The following is a 19,530-nucleotide window of genomic DNA, read 5'->3' as shown; positions in this document are numbered from 1 at the left end:
CTATTTTTTCAGAATTGGAAATACCAAATGTAAAATGGATTCTGGCTACCCTACAATAGCCTCATTGTGAGTGAAGACTACATTTCGTAGCAGAGAGCTAAAGCTGATTACCTCCTTTCCACTCCTTGGGGATCTGACTCTAAAGTGAGGTCTATTCTTGGCCAACTGCTTTGGCCTGTAGTTTTCTTTCTCTAGCCACTTACTCTCTAGGAATGGGCTCCTCCAGGATAGAGTTGAAAAACAATTCTGTGGTAGGTCTGTCTGATGAAATAAAACACACAGACTTCAGACTGAGGGTCATATCATGTCACTGATGCTTTATGCACAACTCCTCACTAAAACAAGCAGTGAATTCTGAAGCTACATAGTTCCCGTTTCCCAAAGCATCCATTTTCGCATCCCTGACTCATTCATTCATGGCCTTAAGAGAAAAATTAACTGGTGCAGAGTCTAAGAAAACAATTTGTTAAAAATTTGCTAAGCAACAAAACCTCTCGTGCTTAAAAGAGAGCCAATTTTCCTCTCCGTTTTTTATTTTTCAAGGCATTCACTTCTTTCCATGTCTGAAATTTTTTTTTTTAAATCAAAGGGGAAGAAAAGAGAGGGCAAAGGCCTAGGGGCAGTCGCAGTGAATCATTGGCAGCATCTGCCAAAGGGACTGTCACCTCAGGCACTGTCTGCTAGTCTCTCTGCCAGTGGATGCAGAATTTATGTCTCTTTCCCTACATCTTTCATGCCTGAAGTATACTTGAAGCAGCTACAGCTGTGCTGATAGGGAGGCCCAGATTGTCACAGTGACTGGAGGCAGTTCTTAGCTAGGGGCTTGTACCACAGAGCAGAGTGGTAGTTGTACCATCGTTGATGCTTTCTGTTTCTCAGCAACCGATGAAGATGCAGTTCAGGGGATGCAACTGAAGTCAGTGCCACTGGCATTTCTATATTGATGCTAATTATGTCAGTTTGGTTCATTGCCTATTTCTTACCAGGTTTCTAACTTACCATCAGTGAGCTGTACCACCATATATACATAGAGAAGAGCAGCAGCAACAGGATGCCTGGAAGACATCATCATTCACCCTTTATGTGAGGACCTACATTTGGAAGTTTGGAGAGTGAACTACTCACAGAATACCATCCTGAAATGGAGTCACAGTCGGAAGGAGGATTCCTTCCAAACACTGTAGTATGTGAGGAGAAGCAAAACCCACCAGCGGTCTGTGCTTCTCAGCTCTGATGCTGAAAATACACAGTAGACAACAAAATAGGTTTGCCCACCTAAATGTATATCAGCACACCAAAAAGTAGAATACATCACTGTCATCAACCAAGTTTAACAATTTTGGTCTGCTTTACAAGGGATCTCTATAGATGAGGTAGTTATTGTAGGTTCTGTTTGTGCTCTTCTATGCAAATACTCAATACCTTTGGTGAAATTAAGTCAAATGTTATTATTGTATAGTACCATTTTGATGCTTTATTAACTTGTAGGCTAGTATTTAATGAGCTAGTACTGACCTCTGGGGAGAGGAGTATCTTGAAAACACATCTGGCCTCCATGACTGAAACTCTGGTCCCAGTGCTCCATTTAGCTTAGCCTGAGTTAAGGCCATGCCCACAGCAAAGCTATATTCAGATTTCTGTGTTTTTGTACACATATCTAGAGGCATATTGCACTGTTCTTTGCCCTGAAGTAGTCAAGGATTTCTTCTTGGTCAGTAATGAGAGAACTTGTCTGGCCATTTGAGGGAGCTGGGAAGAGGAACTTGGACTATCAGTAGTCAAGTTTTCTTGCATGACTGCTTGCTGTGTAGTAAAGGGTTCCAGCTCAAGCTAAAGCAAAGGTTGGCCTTTTCCCAAACATCCAGCTAGAAAGCAACCATGGATTTAAAGACTAAATATGTGCTGCAGAATTGTATACGGAAACAGTAACAGAGTCTAGTAAAGAAGTGCACAGGCTTGGAACATACACTGAGGAAGCAATCGTTCCTAAGGACTGGAACAATGCCTATCAATTAAAGCACAGTATGTATGCAAATAAGCATATCCCAGTTGGCTGCAGCCAGGTTCACTGAAATACATCATCCACTTTCCCTGAAGTATTTTTGATCTTTTGATTGCATATCCCCTATAGGATGGTAGCTTAGAAACCATTTTAATTAAATTTTTCAAGTTCATTACCAGTTAGGGTTCAAACTTCTCTTCATTGGACATCCTTAGAATGTATGCTACCACTACACCTGTATAGGCTGTTGATGTGAACATCAGCATTGTAAATCTTGAGTAAATAATTCTCTTTTGGATTGGTAAATTAGGATATTCATCTAAGCAAACATGCCTGCCAGTTCATTACTGTTTTGTCCATGTGTTCCTGAGATCCTGGTTTTAGATTCTTGTGAATTATATTGTTCCTTATTAACTGAGCTGGGAACTTGTTCTAAAATGCCTATTCCTATAGAAGTAGGACTGTATCTTGCCACAGTTCTTACAGAGTGTATCATGTAACTGGGGAACGCATGCACCAGGTGCGTACATTACCTGGCTCCCCCTGCTCTGTGGGTTTGTTGTCACAGTTTCGTAAAAATTCATAAATATCAATTTCTTAACTTCCAAAGAGAAAGTTCTTATTTTCTTGAGTCAAAGAAAGAAGAACAAGGGAGGTCTGTCTCCCTTATGCTTCCTTATGCTTATTTCTTTCAATGGTACATTTACAGGAATTGGCATATTATCTCCCAAGACCCCCTTCTGTAAACTTTCCCCACAGAGAGAGAGAGACAGACCGGGCTGTCTGTCTGATCTTTCCTTCTGGACCAAATCCAGTAAATGTCAGGAAGAATTCTGAAGAAGTTAATTTCCAGTTGGTTTTCAGTGTGGCATCTCTTCATAATTAGTTCAATCTATTCACTTTAGAGCACTTAAATTTGTAACATCTTTCATAATGGATGAGTCATTGTGTGGACTGATGGGTAGTTTCATGTGTGGAAGATGAGAGGAGCAGTTGCCCACTGCTTTTCAGTAGCCACAACTTAACAGCCTCTCACTTTTTCATTGTGTAAACCACACCTTGATAACACTGTGACTGAGGTAGGGGAGGGAATGCAAAGAAGTCTGTAGCAACAGCAGCAGCTGCTTATGATATCAGTAAATTATTGATTTATTGCTAATTGTCTTGAATCTTGTAAATATTTGTACTTCTTTGAATAACACAATCTCCTAAACATAATCTTTTAATCACAAACTTTTTCCCCTTCAATTTGCCTCCCTCTTCTCTGATGAATTTCCCCTGTGTACCTACCTGATTATTTACTGGTGGGCCCTCTTTTCAGCTGAATTTGTGTGTCATTCTCTCTTCTCTTCCTAAGAACACTCACCTGTGGCTTCTCTCCAAAAAAGCTCCAGTTACCTTTTCTTGAGTTGAAATAACTTGCAATACAGGCAGTTAATCTGGCCCCCTCCTCATTTCCTATAAAGATTCTTGAGACCTGCAGAAGCAGCTGGGAATGAAGTGAAAGCCAGCACCATGAGCGCTCCCTAGGCACTGTTGCCACATGCTCTTCAGTCAATGAAGTACAGTGCCTATTAGGATACAGGGAAATTTCTATTCTCTACCTGTTTCTGTATGTATTACTCCTCCTGTAGTGTATGTGAAAGCATGTTTCTGATGAGGACTGCCACCAAGGTTTGTAGCGCACCTCTGGTAGAAGAAAAGTCTATGCAAACGCAGTACACCATGACTTCCTATATAAAAATTACTAGTTCTGGTATGCATATAACTTTTATTGGATTGAGATCTTTTTTACCTCAGAGAGTGCTGCATGCAGTAGCTGCAGAAGATCACTATCACCCTCCATAGCAGAGAGAGATTATGAACATGTGACTATATATGTCTTGGATCTTTACCATATAAATAGGCATTTTATATCCATTTAAATAACATGAAAATAGGTAACATTTAATATTTAAATAACACCAGTGTAATAATTGAATGAAAGTTCTCCATACCTTAGGAGGGCAGCTGAAAATGGTCTCTGCCCTTTCCAGAGTAATATATTCCTCAGGAGCAGTCCAGAAGTTCAGTGTTAGTCTACTAGACGACATGTGCTCTCCATTCCAGTATTTCAACTGGGAGACAACTTGCCAGAACGGAGCCCAGTTCTAACTGATATTAGGTTCTTTTCAAGTTAACATCTGCATATCCCAAACACAGACACTTCTGGCTTCTTGAAAATGGGGAAATGCTTTTAGTCAGCATCACAGTTTCTAAGCATCATCTAAGCTCTAAAACTATGTTCATCAAAAAAAGCTCAAACGGTCCTATTTCAAATAGGACACTTGAATTATAAATAATGAAAAATCTATATTCACCATTTGTGACTTATGCACTTTCATTTGGGATTTAAATGTGAGCTGTTCACCAATATACATATGAATATTAATGGGCATGGAAGAAATGCAGAATAGGCAATGCATGAATGTTAGCTCTCCAGGTGCTTTATCTCCAGCATAAATGATTTGATAGTATCTGTGATTTTTCCTGGTGCACTGAGGTTTGAATTTGAAATCTGCATTCAAAACTTACAGGGAAACCTGTTGGGACAGAATACTTTAGTCTCCAGTGTTAGAATGCACTTCTTTGTAGAAATTCAGTATTTGCATTTACCTGGTTTTACTTTAAGTCACCTTGTGCAAGTAGCAAATTAATTCTGGTTTTGACACCTATCTTTATTTACCTAACCACTCCATTTCCCCATGGTCAGTGCAAATGTAGCAAGAGACTTAACAAACTATCAAGTACAATATCAACTACTGGCAGGTTTTTCCAGTAGGTGAAACAAATAATACTTCAGTTTATTATTTTCAATATTGTGGGTTTCTTATATGCCAACTGTATGAGTCTCTTTCCTGTGTCTTAACCTCTCTCTCACTCCCACCCCCACATACAAACTAGTTGTGTGAAATTAGGTTATCAGTGATTTCATTTTCCATGCATCTGGAATGTGAGAAAGTGTAAGGAGAGCAGCATGATGAAATCTACTATCAGCTTTCCCCCCACCTTGTGCTTGTTTCTTCCCCCTGGATCCTGTGCCTGAGAAGAGTTTGAGAGAGTGCTATTTTTCTCTTTTAGTAAGACACTATTAATCGACAGGAACATGTATTCCACACAGCAGCGACTTTGATGGCTAGTTCACTATAATTTTCCACTGAGCAGATTTTCATTCATTCATGATTGGTACTCAGCCCAAGTCCCTAGCATTCCCCGGAGACCCTCACCATGCCTACAGAACTGTAGTTTAGTATGCACTAGAAGAGATGCATTGATGCTTTCTCTGTAGACCTACAGGCTGCTGGTTGGAGCCATAAGGGAACGAGAGGAAGAATTAGCTTGTGTGTTTATGTGGCTGTGCTCCAGTAAATATTTTGATGCATCTGCTGCCAGCTCTGGTCTGAGGGAATCTACCTAGCATTTAAATTTTGATGGGGAGCTGTTTTGAATAATAACAGTGCAGCCGGCTGTGAGTCAGTGCATGTGTGTTGACTGAAAAAAATCTCAAAGCTTAACGCTTGCTGAATGCTGAGCTGCAGTGCTTTGCTTTTTCCCTCCTCCTTTTTCTAGTAGATATTCCAAATAGATTTTGGTTCATTGAGGGGTGGGGGGAGGAACCCAAACAAAACCCCCCAAAACTCACAAGTAGCTTTTGAAATGGGTGCAGTAATGGGTACATTCTCTTCTCTACAAACCAAACAAAGAAGACCTTCGAAAGGTAAGAATTCCCTCTTTGCTTTTTTTTCTGCCTCTTCTGTGTATTTGCTAAGATAGGATTTGGGGGATTTGGATAGGGGGGCAGACATGCCACTTACAACTAACCCATCAGTATTACTGTGAGGTATAATTTATAGGAGAGGGGAGAACAGTGTGTGTGTTGGAGAGGTTTTATGGGCATGAGATTTGTTCCTAGGATTTGGGGGGTGAAATATCTTCTGAAGTGTTGTAATCCTTCACACAAACATGTGTAGAGAGGAGAACTCAGCAGTTTCACATGCACAGCACTTGCAGGAGAGCCCTGTTTACTCCCAGATTGCATGCTTTGTAAATCTACTGGGGAGAGAGTAAAATGTACACATATGGCAAATTCTTGTAGCTGCCTTGTGGCTCCTTTAAAAAAAAAAGGAAGTATTGTCAGAGAGAAATGTAGTATTCTTAATCATCTAACAGCTCCTATGAAATCCTGCCATAGTATGCTTTAGGGTAATTATCCAGAGAACAAATGATTTTTCATGAGGAAGAAAAGAGCGAGAGGCTCAAAGCAGGAAAGAGGGATTTTTCATCCTCCGATACATGAGTCTTTGATTTACCATGGTGATTTTTTTTTTTATTTTGGTGGTTTATTTCCAGGGGGGGCGGGAGGGGGGGTTGTTTGGTTTATTTTTAGGAAGTCTGTAGTGTTGACAGGGTCTCTTATTTGTTCAACCTGTGCTCCATTTTTTTTAAATGGGGTTAACTAAAAAATTCCACAGTACTGCTTAGTACAAAGTTGAAGGTATTTGGGGGCAGGACTGCCAAATATATCATGTATATTATTTAAAAACTCCAAAACTTTCCTTTTAGAGCCACTTGCAGTTAAAAGTCCATCTCTGCCCCACTAGATTTGAAGCATGTGTATTTGAAAATTAACATAGCATTTTCCAGCTTTGATCATGGACAATTTTTAAAAACTAAATTACCACATCAGAACAAATCAAGCTGGTGTTTTCAAGCTATCATTCTACAGGGGCTGATACAGGGTAATGGATCATGTTAAGTTTGCAAACAAATATACAATTTGAAAAAAAAAATGATACAGTCTAGCTAAATGGTTGCTTAGACCAGGTCAAACTTCACTTTTATAATATGGGTTGTATTTAATGTTTCTTTGTCATTTATAACGTACCCATAATATATATAGTATCTAGGCAGAGAATCTCATGTTAAGCCTTTGGAGCCCATGTGTTTAGACATTACAAGGTACAGATGTACCCAAAAGGATGCTGGCCATGCCAACCTTTACAACACCAAAGAAAATCTAAGCCACTTGGCAGGATTCTGAAAGCTGCACTCCATTTGCATCTAAATATACATCATTTGTGATTGGATTTATGTGTTCCATACCACACTGGCTTGTGATTAGCTTTCCTCTAGTGGATGGCTAGTAATTGTTTATTGTTTGAATTTACCACCAATAAACACCCAGTGCTTGCTTACATATTTGAACATTTACAGCAGAATTCAATTTTATTGATGCTTGCTGGCAGTTATCATTCATCTGTATGCATCAAAACTTCCTTTCTCAGAGCTATCTCCTGTTGGCACCAACATGTTCTCCTTTAACTGTTGCTGGTTAGCAGGGCACTCGGTTGTAAGGAACAGGCTGGAAATAATTCCTTTGATTTTTCTTTGACATTTTCAAAGGCTGCATAGAATTTCACACCTTTCTGGGCGTCACTCAGCTTCAGGTAAAGAACATTGCAGACGAGCAATCAATTCTGAGCACAACCTACTGGACAGTCCATTCAAAAATACTACCAAACCTGCAGCCAAAGGCTTCCCTAGCTCACTGGGGAATACAAGAAGTTGAAATGATACAGGGATGTTTACAACTCTCACTTTTGTGCCACCTGGTGTGCTTTAGGCTGACCACAAACTAGGAAACTCTTCAGCTTTTCACAATGAGAAGATGCATGTACCAGTTTTGTACACATTCCTAACTGCCTCCAAGTCTGTGGGCCAAATTCTTATCTCTACTAGTCTCGGGAGAGCTACAGTAAAATGGAGGATTTGTTCCAGTAAATGGTCTGGCTTGATCCAGAGCTGTTTGAGGCAGGAGCAGGGAGAAGGTTATACATCTTGGGCTTTCCATACTGCCTTTTAGAACTATAAGAAACAGCCATAATGATGGTTGCAATTTTGTATTTAAATACCTGCAAGAACATGATCTCTGCCGCCTTGTATCCTTTTAAAGTAGTCTGGAGACCACTAAATAACCTTTTCTATTGCAGAAATGAAGATATGTGTCTTGCCTAAATGAATTTTTTGTTATAATGATTCATAGACAATATTTAAAAAAAACAGATAAATTAAACTGTGCTAAAGGTCTTACTTAAAGATTCTTATCATCAGTAAATCTATAGTTATTTTGGCAACCTGGATTAAATTGATCCCTGATTTTGACCCCACAGTAGGAGTAAATCTCACTTAGTATTAATACCCAATTCATCCTATTGAGACTCTGCAGCACCACATACATTAGTATAGTTCACTGTGTAGACAGATGAAATTATCTGTGTATTAGCTGGGCTTTTCCAGTTGCAGTCAGTAACAATGTTCATAACAGTGTTTACAAGAAACAGATTTAATTCAGTGCTTTAATGAAAATGGAGAGTCTGAATCAATAAAAATAAGTATTAGAAAAGGAACTGTATTAAGTAGACACCAGTGCCCCATCAACCATGGTACCTTTACTCCGAGAGTAGCCAGTGTTGCTTGTTTAAGAAGTCGGTATGATTCTTTCTACTCTCCTCCTAACCCAAACACAACAGCCTTAATAAAATATACTCAGATATTTCACCTAAGCAGATAATCAACTGGTGTCCTGAACATAATAGTCAATAGATCTTTGATTTTTATTCTTGTATCTGTAGAAGCCTTTCCTGTTCACATATTTGTCTGGAATTGGTCTGTTAAACTTATACCATTTTCCTCAACAGCACCTTGAGGCAGTGTGCTCTACATTGTGCAGATTCTGTTGTTTGGAAGCAAACAAAGTGATCTGTTAAATGGATAGTTTTACCTTTTTTTAATTCCCTGAATAAAATAAAAAAACAACCCAGTTTTTGATAAAGTAGATGTCAAAGGCCATTCGACTGTATATTAAAGAATCATAAGGACTGAAGGGTTTTCCTGCACTAGAATTTTGGGTGAATGGAAAGGTCATAGAACAGTACTAGCAGCTGTCCTCTACTTTCCCTCTCTTCTGTAAGCATGAGATAGCTAGCCCTGTTAGCCTAAAATCAGTCAGGAGGCAGGGCAGGATAGCACCTACATGAGAGAATAGATACAAATCAACATCAGTTCCAAAAATATACAAAAGCCTGTGACAGAACATTCTTCTCCTTGGACAGCCCATCACTGGCCTCGGAGTATCTTCTCAAACAAAGAAAAAAACTTCAAAAAACAACTTGTTGCAAAACTGTGGAACAAGAAATCATCTACAAACCAGATTGTGTTAAGTATCGTCTCAGCAGAGACTACAGATTCTTATCTCACATTATACCTAGACTAGCTGTTATAGCCCTTATTCCCTTAATGGGTTAATTGTTTTGTTAATTCCTATTGACCTGTTCAACCCACCTTCCCTTCTCTCATCTCCCCTCTCCCATCTGTTGTATTTAAATTTCCTTATATTTAGAACCACTGTTTTTTTCTAGTTTATTCCAAGCAGGTTATTGCTTATGAAAGCTCATGCCTCTGAATTAGTGTCATTGCCCTACTTCTGGAGACCTGCTTGCCTGCTGGCTCTTCAGTATCAGCTGAGATGTAGTTATTGGTAAAACATCTGCAGTGCACCTGATGGGTAGGAGCTAGTCTGGAAATGCTAAGATCTTTTGAAACTATAGCCTAAAGTCCACTTAGTAAGTAAATGCAAAGAAAGAAAATAGATATATTTCAGTTAGTCACCTTCCTGAACCTAGCCTGTCAGGCTGATTGTGTAGTTTAATATCAAATTCTAAGTAAGCATAAAATATAATTTATAACCTAGTTTAAAAATGGAGTTTGAGGCACTCAATCTCCATCAGTTTTTAACAATTAGCAGAGCATAGCACACTTGCTTACTAAGATTCTTCGTGCTTTTACTATCCAGCAAATCATGCCGAAGTTTGTGGCTGGAATCAACACTTTTCATTCTTGTTACATTATTAGTCAGCCTAACAGGTTGTTAAAATGGGGTGGATTTTTCATTTTGACTACTTTTCTCCTAAGTGCCACATGAAATTTTAGCAATCACTCATTGTGTAGCATGCACTAGGAGTGTTGACACTTCCATCTGTAGCAAAGTCAGATACAGTATAACAGAAAGATTGGTCGGGAGCTCTTAGTCTAACAGTCTGCTGAATTTCCCCCTCCTGGTGTTTTCACACTGGTGCATAAATAAAGTACAGACTCACATATTCTAAGCAGTTTTTCCTTTCTCAGGCCCTGAATTGTTGGTGTTAGCCAAAATTATTGGCCCCAATGCTAAATTTTGTTTCTGCTATTACAAAGCAACTCAATTTAAATGAATAGTGTTGCTTTTGTTTGTTTTGTAAAAGGAACATGTATTTGAGAATTTTACACTACTAACTTACACAAAATTTGTTATTTACATTCACTGTTTTTTCCAAATATTATATCTTGCTATCATGAGTTGGTTCTGTTGCTCATAATAGTTTTAAGCTTGGAAATACTTATATATGCTATCTCAGTTGACTGCAGTATGGAGCCTTTACAGCAAATAATTTGATAGTTTCCACACGTATTACAGGAAAGTTACAGGACTTAGAAATGTTTTAAAAGGTCATATTTGTTGGTTGACCCTTCTGTGCCTCTAACTATGCATTTGGGTACCGTATTTGCTGTGAGACCATCTGTAAAAAGCAGGGAGGAAGCCATAAAAAACTAAAAATTGCTTGAATTGCTTCTCTTCATAAAAATATCATGACTTTGAAATTAATCATTTATTCTGATTTTTTTTTTTTTCTGGGGCTGGATGTGAATTCTCTGTTTCCAGCACTGGAAAGTGCTGATTCTACCTCTTCAAATGTCGGGGGGAAAGATCCTTTTTCTGGATCTATGGAGCCTTGGGGCATGTGTAGATGAAACAGGGCCCCTAAATTAAAGCAGTGGGTTTTAAAAAACACCTCTTCAATTCAGAGGTGATTAAACCCCCATGTTGTGCACATACCCCAGTGACCTACCTGCCTTTCCAGTGGGGAGGGGAGGATGAGCTGCCGGCAGACAGAGTGGTCCCTGGGCTGCGGTGGGGGCTGGTGTTTCTCACTGCGGCAGCGGTGACCTCCCTCCCCTGGCGGCACCTGAACACAGGCAACTGACTCGGGCTGTCCCAGGGGGCACCACAGCTGCAGATGGAAGCACCAGGCCCCCACGCAGCTCAGGCAGGCTTCAGGGGGGTTGGGGAAGGAATAAAAGATCAGGCTTGCAGTTTTTCTTGGGTGGAGTTGCTTTCCCAGGCTGCTGCTAGGCTGCCTGCAGAGCAGCAGAGCTGCATGGAGTCTGGTGCTTTGCTCCACTTTGAAGGAGTTTTAATTTGCTGTGCCCCAAGTCATTTAAGGCGCGTTAGGCCACCAAATTTTCTGCAGCAGCTGGAATTAATGCGCAGTATGCCACCAAGGCGTGCCAACACCGACACCAGTAAAGCATTTAGCACACTTTGGAGTGTCATGCACCGACGCCTTCAGATACCAGGCTTTAAACCAGTCAGTGGACAACATTCAATCTTTGGGTTTCCCAAGCTTAAGGAGCTTTCTGAAGGAAATTCTACATTTGTAAAGGTACTAAAGGGGAGCTGGCTCATTGTTTGTGTTGCCTAATACTTTCCATTATATAAGACTTTGGAGATTTTTTGAGAATCTGTAGCATCTCTCCTGTTTGCAACAGACCTTTGAAATTCTTCGACCCTGGGGCTAAAGACAGGTCTTTGTCGCTTGAAATTCTGTTCAGGTTTGCCAGCGAAAGAAACTGTTTCCTCAAGGAAGTCTTGATAGCCTGCCGGAATAGTAGGTGAACACAAGCATGCTAAAGACTTGGCCTTGGGCAACACACATGCTGCAATGGGAATGGCAATTTTACTTGAAGCTGGAAGGTGCGGCGGAGAAAGTTCTTTACTCCCTGGAACCCAACACAGAATCCCAGCCTAAACAGTAGGGATACTGCAGGAGCGATATTGCAGGAAGCTCTCTTAGTTACTGGAATGAAGGCCAGTTCTTTGGAACCAATAAAACATACCAGCAGCCTATTTTACTCTCTAGTCTTTTCTGTTGTCACCCACTGTTGTATCTCAAGTGGCAGCTGTATGCCCTAGTGTACTGAAGGCTCAGGGTACCCATTCTGATAGTACATAATAGAGGCAGGTGTGGCTGCACACTGGCATTTGTGGTCTTTTTAACAAAAATACCAGGGAAATTGCATGAATAGTATTTCACCCTATGATTTAGGTCGTGTAGCTCAGAAATAGGGTGGAAAAATATTTTGCCGTTTAAATTTTGCCTGTTTGTCAGAGTCAGCACTTTGCTAGAGACTGTTCAGTTTTAGTGGTGCTCTGATAGTACCTAAGTAGGCTGCTTGACAGGCAGTTGAAGGTCCAGAGCCTGCAGGTCTGGACCAGTCCACCTACGTCGCAGCTTGAGTATGGAAGTTTGCAGAGGTTCTGCCCTTCTGTCAAGCAAGTCTCCTTTGGGACTGTTTACCCCAGGTTGCCTCATCTTTGTCATTGTTTCATTTTCTGTGGGTTTGGTTGATACAGATCAATAAAACACTTGAGGAACTCAGGCTGATTTAAGTAAATGGTTTCAATTGGGGAAAAAAACACCATAAAAATGTTTTATATATAGGAAATGTTTTAGCATTTAAAAATAAACATAACTTTATTTGTAACTTTCCGTTTTTATTAAAAATTAATAGACCCTCACATATTAAATAAAACACTCTTCTCTGGAATATAACACCGGGCTTCACCCAAACCAAAATCAATCTTTTTGACTTTTTGATTTACTAATGGGTTTGCGGGGGGGGATGGTCTTTTTTTTTTTATTTGGTAATTTTCATTGTTATATTATTATTTTCTTTTGAGTATTATATTTGGCTTAGTAAGCAAACTGAAATAAAATCTGTTATTGATGCAGGTCTAGTTTCTAGGAACTGTTATTTACTGTAGTACTGGAAATGCCTCAACTCAGACCAGCATTCAGTGTGTCTACTTGAAAATACTACTTAGTGAGTTTGGATACATTTTCAGAATTTGTACATCTGCCATGCTTGTAGGGTGACAGCTTAATAATTGCTCCCAATATTTTAAAAGCCTGTCTAGATAGTTCAGTGGTATGTTAGTTTGAGTTATCACCAAACAAATACAATAAGCTGTGCAGTAGTCCATGCTAGCTAGAAACACATCATATAGTCAAACAATAGATCATCTGCTCAAGGAGCAATCACATTAAATAGAGAACACTATCTTTCAGCTAAGGGCCTTGTCACACATTACACTTAGATCGTGTTTTATTTAAATCGTGATAAGCATTACTATGAGTTAGAAAGTTTCCTGAGTAGCTGCATAGTAATAATACAGTGTGAACTCCTTGGACAGCCTGGAGCTGTTTGTGTGATTGACTAAAACAGTCCCTGTCCTCCCTACAGCACTGGAGTCTTGAACCAGTTTCCTTGCAGACAAGCATCTATTTGCTAGTCCTAGCCCCAGCACTGCACAGGAGCGGAGAACTGCTGGTATTATCTCTGTGGAGCAGTCTCATGATAGTATAACACACATTTCTTTATGGTATCTCGAGATACTTCTTGCCTGAAAATTCCTAATACTCAAAACGCAGGGGAAGGGGTGGCCTCACGAGTGCAGCAGGCTCCAATTCTGAGCCCGGTGCAGCCCAGAGGCTTCTCTAGAACTGGTATAGTGACGGGGGCCAAGGGATGGGGGGGCATGTGGGCCCCCAGTCTTTGCACGGGGCATGAGCAGGCCGCAGCTGGACTCAGCCTCTGCTCCCTGTGTCCATGCCTCACTGCTGCAGACCTGCGCCCCTGGCTCTTCCCCTTCCCCCTTCCCTTCTCCCACAGACTCTTCTACCTGGGGGGGAGGGGTGCATGCACATATGTGCACACACTCAGCCCCCCCTCCCCAATTTTTCTTCTGCACTCCACCTATGGACAGTGGTGATATCTTCCTTAGCTTAGGGGTCAGGGACTTGTAGTGTAGCTAGAAGTACCCCTCCAGGCCGTGGCACACATTGTGGGGAAGCACGGACTTGCCTGGGGCACCATCAAAGTTCAGGTCCCTGCACCATGTTCTCAGTTGTGTATGGGGCACCATGATGATCAGCAGCAGCAGCACATAGTAGGTTGTACACCTCTTGGTGTACTCAAAACGCTCATCATAGTGCCCCGGGGGACTCTCAGCAGGGGCATGCTTGGGGCACAGGCCATTCTGGAGAGGCCGACTGGGGGGAAGGCAGGAGCATCATCAGTTCTACATCCCATCCAGGTGGGAGCCCCTTGCCTCCTGACCACAGCCAGCATGAGCCTGGCACTACAGGACCAAATTGCCTGGCGAGCAAGAGGGGAGGCGGGGGAGCTTGCCCAAAGCAGCCATGGCAGCAGCCCAACTTTGGGAGAAGAGCAGGAGGGTTAGGCTGCCTGTAGCAAGCACCAAGCAGGCCTCCTGCCCCTGCAAAGGGGGTGGGGATGGAGGGCTTGGGTGGTAACCACCTGTGGCAGGGGCTGCCTAACCAATTTACCATGGCCCCTCGGCACCTGTACATTCATGACCCCAGTTGTGCCCTTAGGATTGTTCGGGCCCTGAGCAAGATAATCATTTGTGGCCCCACAGAGGCTTAATTTTGACCTATAAGCAAGTTGGACATTTTCGATTTCATTTTCACTTTACCCTATCCATTAAACTGCAGTGAAAGTATCTTAATATAATATTGATAATACAAATATTCAGTGTAATTAATTTTTATTTTTATAAAGTGTGAGGCCCCAGGTCATCACCTGGTCTGCCCTCCCCTAAGACTGCTACTGATGCCCCCCCCACCCCAGCTGGTGCACTTCACATATGTTGCCTCCACCAACAGAGCAGACAAGATTGGACACTCCTGACTGCCTGGTCACCATGGTGGAGGAGCAGCTAGTGGGCTGATGTGCCTGGTGCATTGAGGATGTCATGTGCAAGTGGAAAAGGAGCTGCCAGGAGTGTACATTCTGGTGCAGGCTCCTGAACTTTGATGAGATTTACATTGCCCTCCTAAAAAGAATGGTGGATGCCGGGAGTGGCAGGCTGGCGTGGTGGCTCAGGCAGTGGGGGCCATGTAGGAAGACTGCTGGTGCTCAACAACAGCCTGGCAGTCTCCTTTATCCTGCCTGCCACCATTGGTGGTGCATTCAGATGCCCATGCAGCCCCTGAGATCAGCCATGCACCCCCTGTAAGTGCCAGGTGCAAAGCTGGAAGTGGTGGCAGAGCTGCACTTCCAGTTTTGCCAATGGCTCTGTGATTGGCCACTGAGAAGCCCCACTTCTGGTCAGTGATCGGCCGCTGGGAGACCCTCCTCCCTGTCAGTGATCTGGTCCCCCCCAGACTCAGGAGGCACTAGTCACCCATGTCTGCCATCCAGCTTTCACCCCCAGCCCCACCTACTGCCAGAGAGCTGCCCACCACCTACTGCCTGGGAGCTGCCCACCATCCACCTGCCAGCCCCAGCCCTAGCTGCCACCTGAAGGCACCTGCCCACTGGCCCTGGGCTCAGCTCTGGCCCTACCTCTGTCCCCACCCCAGCTTCAGCCCTGCTTGCCACCTGCAGCCCCATGCCAAGCTCCTCAGTGAACCTGGGAAGAGGTCCAGTGGCAGCTGCAGCAGCCCAGGCCCCCTGCCCTGCCCACCTGGGCTGCCACTCCCCATTCACCTGCCTGCCATGTGACCCCTGAGTGGAAGATGATCCCCTCTAAGTCTGGCCCCATAGAGGAGGAGGAGGGTAAGCAGGCTGGACAGTGTCCACCTGAGACCCTGGCTGAGCTTCAGGGTGCCAGCTTTGCTGTGCTGTTTGTACCCATAGTGGCCAGGGTGCCAGCTACCTCTCCCCAGGCTGCACACCATGGGCACCACCAGCCCACCGGTTCCCCCCGACACTGCATCAACCACAGTTTTGTAAGCAGTTGTATAGAGAAGATGGTATTTTATTGGTGGTGGACATTGGGGCTTGGGGGGCATGTTGTTGGTGGGTGGTGGGGTGGGAGGAAGTGTGTTGTGTTGGAGGGAAATAAAGATTCTTGATTGGAAACTGTCTAGTGCATGTGTGGACTTATGGTGTGCTGTGGGCCTGAGGTTCACAGGCAGCATCCCAGGTGCCCTACTGCAGGGGGTGGGGAGGGATGTGATCCATGGATGCCGTGAAGACATGGTGCCCTCTCCACCACTGCTGCAGGGGAGACAGTGGGAAGCATCCATTGTGCAAATGCCACAGGCTCCTGGGACAGCATCCCTTGCCAGATTGAATCTGCCCAAAGCATCTAGGCCAGGGGTGGGCAATTATTTTGGGCAGAGGGCCGCTTATTGCGTTTTGGCAAGCCATTGAGGGCCGCATAACAGGCAGCCCACACCAGATAAATATTAATTTTCTAAATTTTTAGGGGCCCTGTGGTCTGGATAGAATGGCCTGGCAGGCTGCATCCAGCCCCCGGGCTGCATTTTGCCCACCCCTCATCTAGGCAGCTGCAATTGAAAGCTACAGCTCCCTATGGCTCCTTCAGGAGGTCAGAGCAGAGCAGGATCAACCCTGAATCTGCTTAATCTTACAAGGAGCAAATCTGCTGCCGACAGGGTGCATATGTAGATGTGTTCCCAAGGCTGATTTATTGCACAGTAATTTACTGTGCAGTAGGCCTAAAGAGCATTAATTTCACATGTAGATGTGCCTGCTGTGGTGTAGAGGAAGATACTCCACACCAAAGTCCAGGTTTTCTCTTCGCTATAAGAAACATTTTAGATGAGCTAACATATAACAGTGGCCTAGGTTAAGATGTCCAAACATTGCTATTCTGTTGCCCTTGCTGAGGAGTTTTGTATCTTGTCTTATGTTAGTGGGTTCATTGAAATGGCATATTTGTCAATAATAAAATCATCAATACATTTTCCCAGTTATAAATCATGACAAAAGTTAAAAAAATCAGTGTCTCTTAGAGTTGTTATGAACATATCAGTGAAAATAAAATTGGCAAAAGGAAATGAACATTTACAAAGGAAAATAGCAGGGGAAAGATGGCAAGGAGGAAGGTCAAAGGGAAACACAGGAGTTTTGCATATATGTAAAACTGAAGAAAGCACTATTAAATTTGTATGAATGGCTGAGTGGAGAGAGGTCATGTGATAGTGGACAAATGTCCAGGTTCCTTAGCATCACAGGCTGTCAGTGTTGTTCTGTGAACTTTTCCCTGCTGAGAAATGTTAACTGCGCTCTGTTGCCTCACAGGCAGGGGGACTTATTGCAAGTAAAAGTGAAGCAGGAACAACTCTAATACAAAAAGGCACTCCAGGCCACCCCAGGGACGACCTTTGTTAACAGACATTAATAAGCCATATCCTACAAACACCTGTTATATCTACCAGGAATTTTCATGATCTACCAAATTCAGCTCCTCAGTACTTTATGTAACAGCTGAAATTCTCCTAGCTTTCCCACACTTACGCTCATCAAAACTTTTATTTTTATCTATTCTTCCCCCCCTCCAATTTTCATTCAATAAAAGTTCATATCCCAAAAACTAATTGGAAATTGAGTTTCTGCAGATAGACGCATGAAAAAACAGATGGAACTATACTCCATAAAGGCCAAAATGTAGCCACAGGACATTTTTTTCTATGATTGAAACAGCTAATGGAGGAGATGATTGTAATGATACATTTATACCAGGAAACCTGAAAAATGCCTGGATAATTCTACTGAAAGGTGCTTAGTGGAAACAAAGATAATGTCATCTTTCCTAAGAGAAAAAAATACAGAAAAAGATGTCAATTGCTTTTAGCGATAAATGTTCATGCCTGTCAACTTTACAGTCACAAAAATATGGGTGTAAGAAACCATATGCTCAAAATGTGGACATTTAGGTTTGTACCCACAACTTCAGGAACCAGACTGAAGCTTTTGAAAAATTTAGCCTACACACTGGGCACATCTATACAAGACACTGCATGGCAGCCTAATAACACTGTAGTAGTGTGCTGCTCAAAAACTGGCTAATACGCTACTGCACAGTGTTATTATGTTACTGCACACTAAGAATCACAAAAAAACGTGCCGGTGCTACTGTGCAGGAGCTGTAGTTACTGCATATTCAGTTAGTACTTTATTAAGCAAGTACCACACTAAATGCACAGTAACTACTGCACATTAATAAACGTGTAGATGTGCCAACTGTAAACCACATGCTGCCTTCAGCCATATGCATTTGCAGCTTGCTTTGGTTGCAACTAGGATATCAGATATCCACAATTCAGAGTTGAACTTAGACTCATAATTTCAAAGGCTGTTTTCAGACTGTCCCCCCCCCCGGTTCTAGAAACAGTGTTCATTGATAAACCCTTTGTCCCTTTGAGATTTGGATGATTACCTGGAACCCTAGGCAGAACCCTGACTTATATCATGCAGTTATTGTACAGAAAATTATGCTTTCCATGTAAGGACCTACCGAAATTGCAGCTTTGCAGAATTTGTGAAATCAATGGGGGAGGTGGGAATTTATCCAGTGCTGCAGCAGCTTACTGGGGTGGGGAAGCGGGGAGAAGGGAAAGCTGTCCATTCCATAGTTGCCATCTCTGCCCCTCACCACTGACTGGCTGCAACAGCTGGCTAAGTGGCCCTGCCCCTCTCCACCAATCAACAGCAGGGAGCAGGCCTGAATGACTGACAGCCCTCACAGTCAATCAGCAGTGAGGGATGGGGTCAATGGGGGCCCTCAGCAAATCAGCTGTTTGCTGGGCCTGTTGCATTTTACCTACAAAATGGTTGCCCAGACCATGTTATGCCCACAAAATCAGGGCACAGCCCCTACAAATTAGTTAGGTCCCTATCTTTATGATATGCACAGAGTGGTCTTAGGGCTACACTGTTAGCTTGTTCACTGAAAAATGTAGCGAACCAATGTGTGGTAGTTGAGGGAAATGGCAGCTTTCCCTTAGGGTAGCTACAACCTCTCCTGTCTGGGCAGGTGAGCTTCATAGTTGAGTAGAGAGCACTGGCACTTCTATATATAATCTTAATCTTTTTAGTTCAAGAAACTCAGGTATTATGTTCTGAATTAAAAGCAGCACGCGAAAAAGAAAAAGGGACGCAAGAAACTGGTGTCAATGCAGAAAGGAATCTCTTTTCTAGTCCTACTACTCAGGGGGCAGCAGGGCAGGCCCTATGAGGAGAGGCCACGAGACCTGAACCTGTTCAGCCTCCGCAAGAGAAGGCCAAGAAGGGATCCAATGGCCATATATAAACTGGCCAAGGGAGACCAGCAGGCAATGGGAGAGTCCCTGTTCCCCCGAGCACTACTGGGTGTAACAAGGCATAATGGCCATAAGTTGACAGAGAGTAGGTTCAGGCTAGACATCAGGAGGTACTACTTCACAGTCCCAGCGGCTAGGATCTGGAACCAACTTCCAAGGGAAGTGGTGCTTGCTCCTACTCTGGGGGTCTTCAAAAGGAGGCTAGATAGACACCTTGCTGGGGTCATTTGACCC

General features: G+C 42.8%; 1 protein-coding gene across 1 annotated transcript in view; it reads left to right on the top strand.

Annotated features, from left to right (window-relative positions):
* Positions 1–5,361: 5,361 nt before the first annotated feature.
* Positions 5,362–19,530, top strand: part of KCNIP1 (potassium voltage-gated channel interacting protein 1) — a 646,400-nt gene continuing 632,231 nt past the window's right edge. The window contains exon 1 of the mRNA XM_019534847.1: positions 5,362–5,759. Coding sequence (XP_019390392.1) covers positions 5,699–5,759 — 61 coding nt within the window. The 5' untranslated portion in view covers positions 5,362–5,698. The remainder of the gene's footprint in view (positions 5,760–19,530) is intronic.

This window comes from Crocodylus porosus, unplaced genomic scaffold (assembly GCF_001723895.1).
Source record: "Crocodylus porosus isolate Cpor-Errol unplaced genomic scaffold, CroPor_comp1, whole genome shotgun sequence".
Classification (NCBI taxonomy): Eukaryota; Metazoa; Chordata; order Crocodylia; family Crocodylidae; genus Crocodylus; species Crocodylus porosus.
The sequence above is the reverse complement of the archived record's forward strand: the minus strand, read 5'-3'. Positions and strand labels throughout refer to the sequence as shown.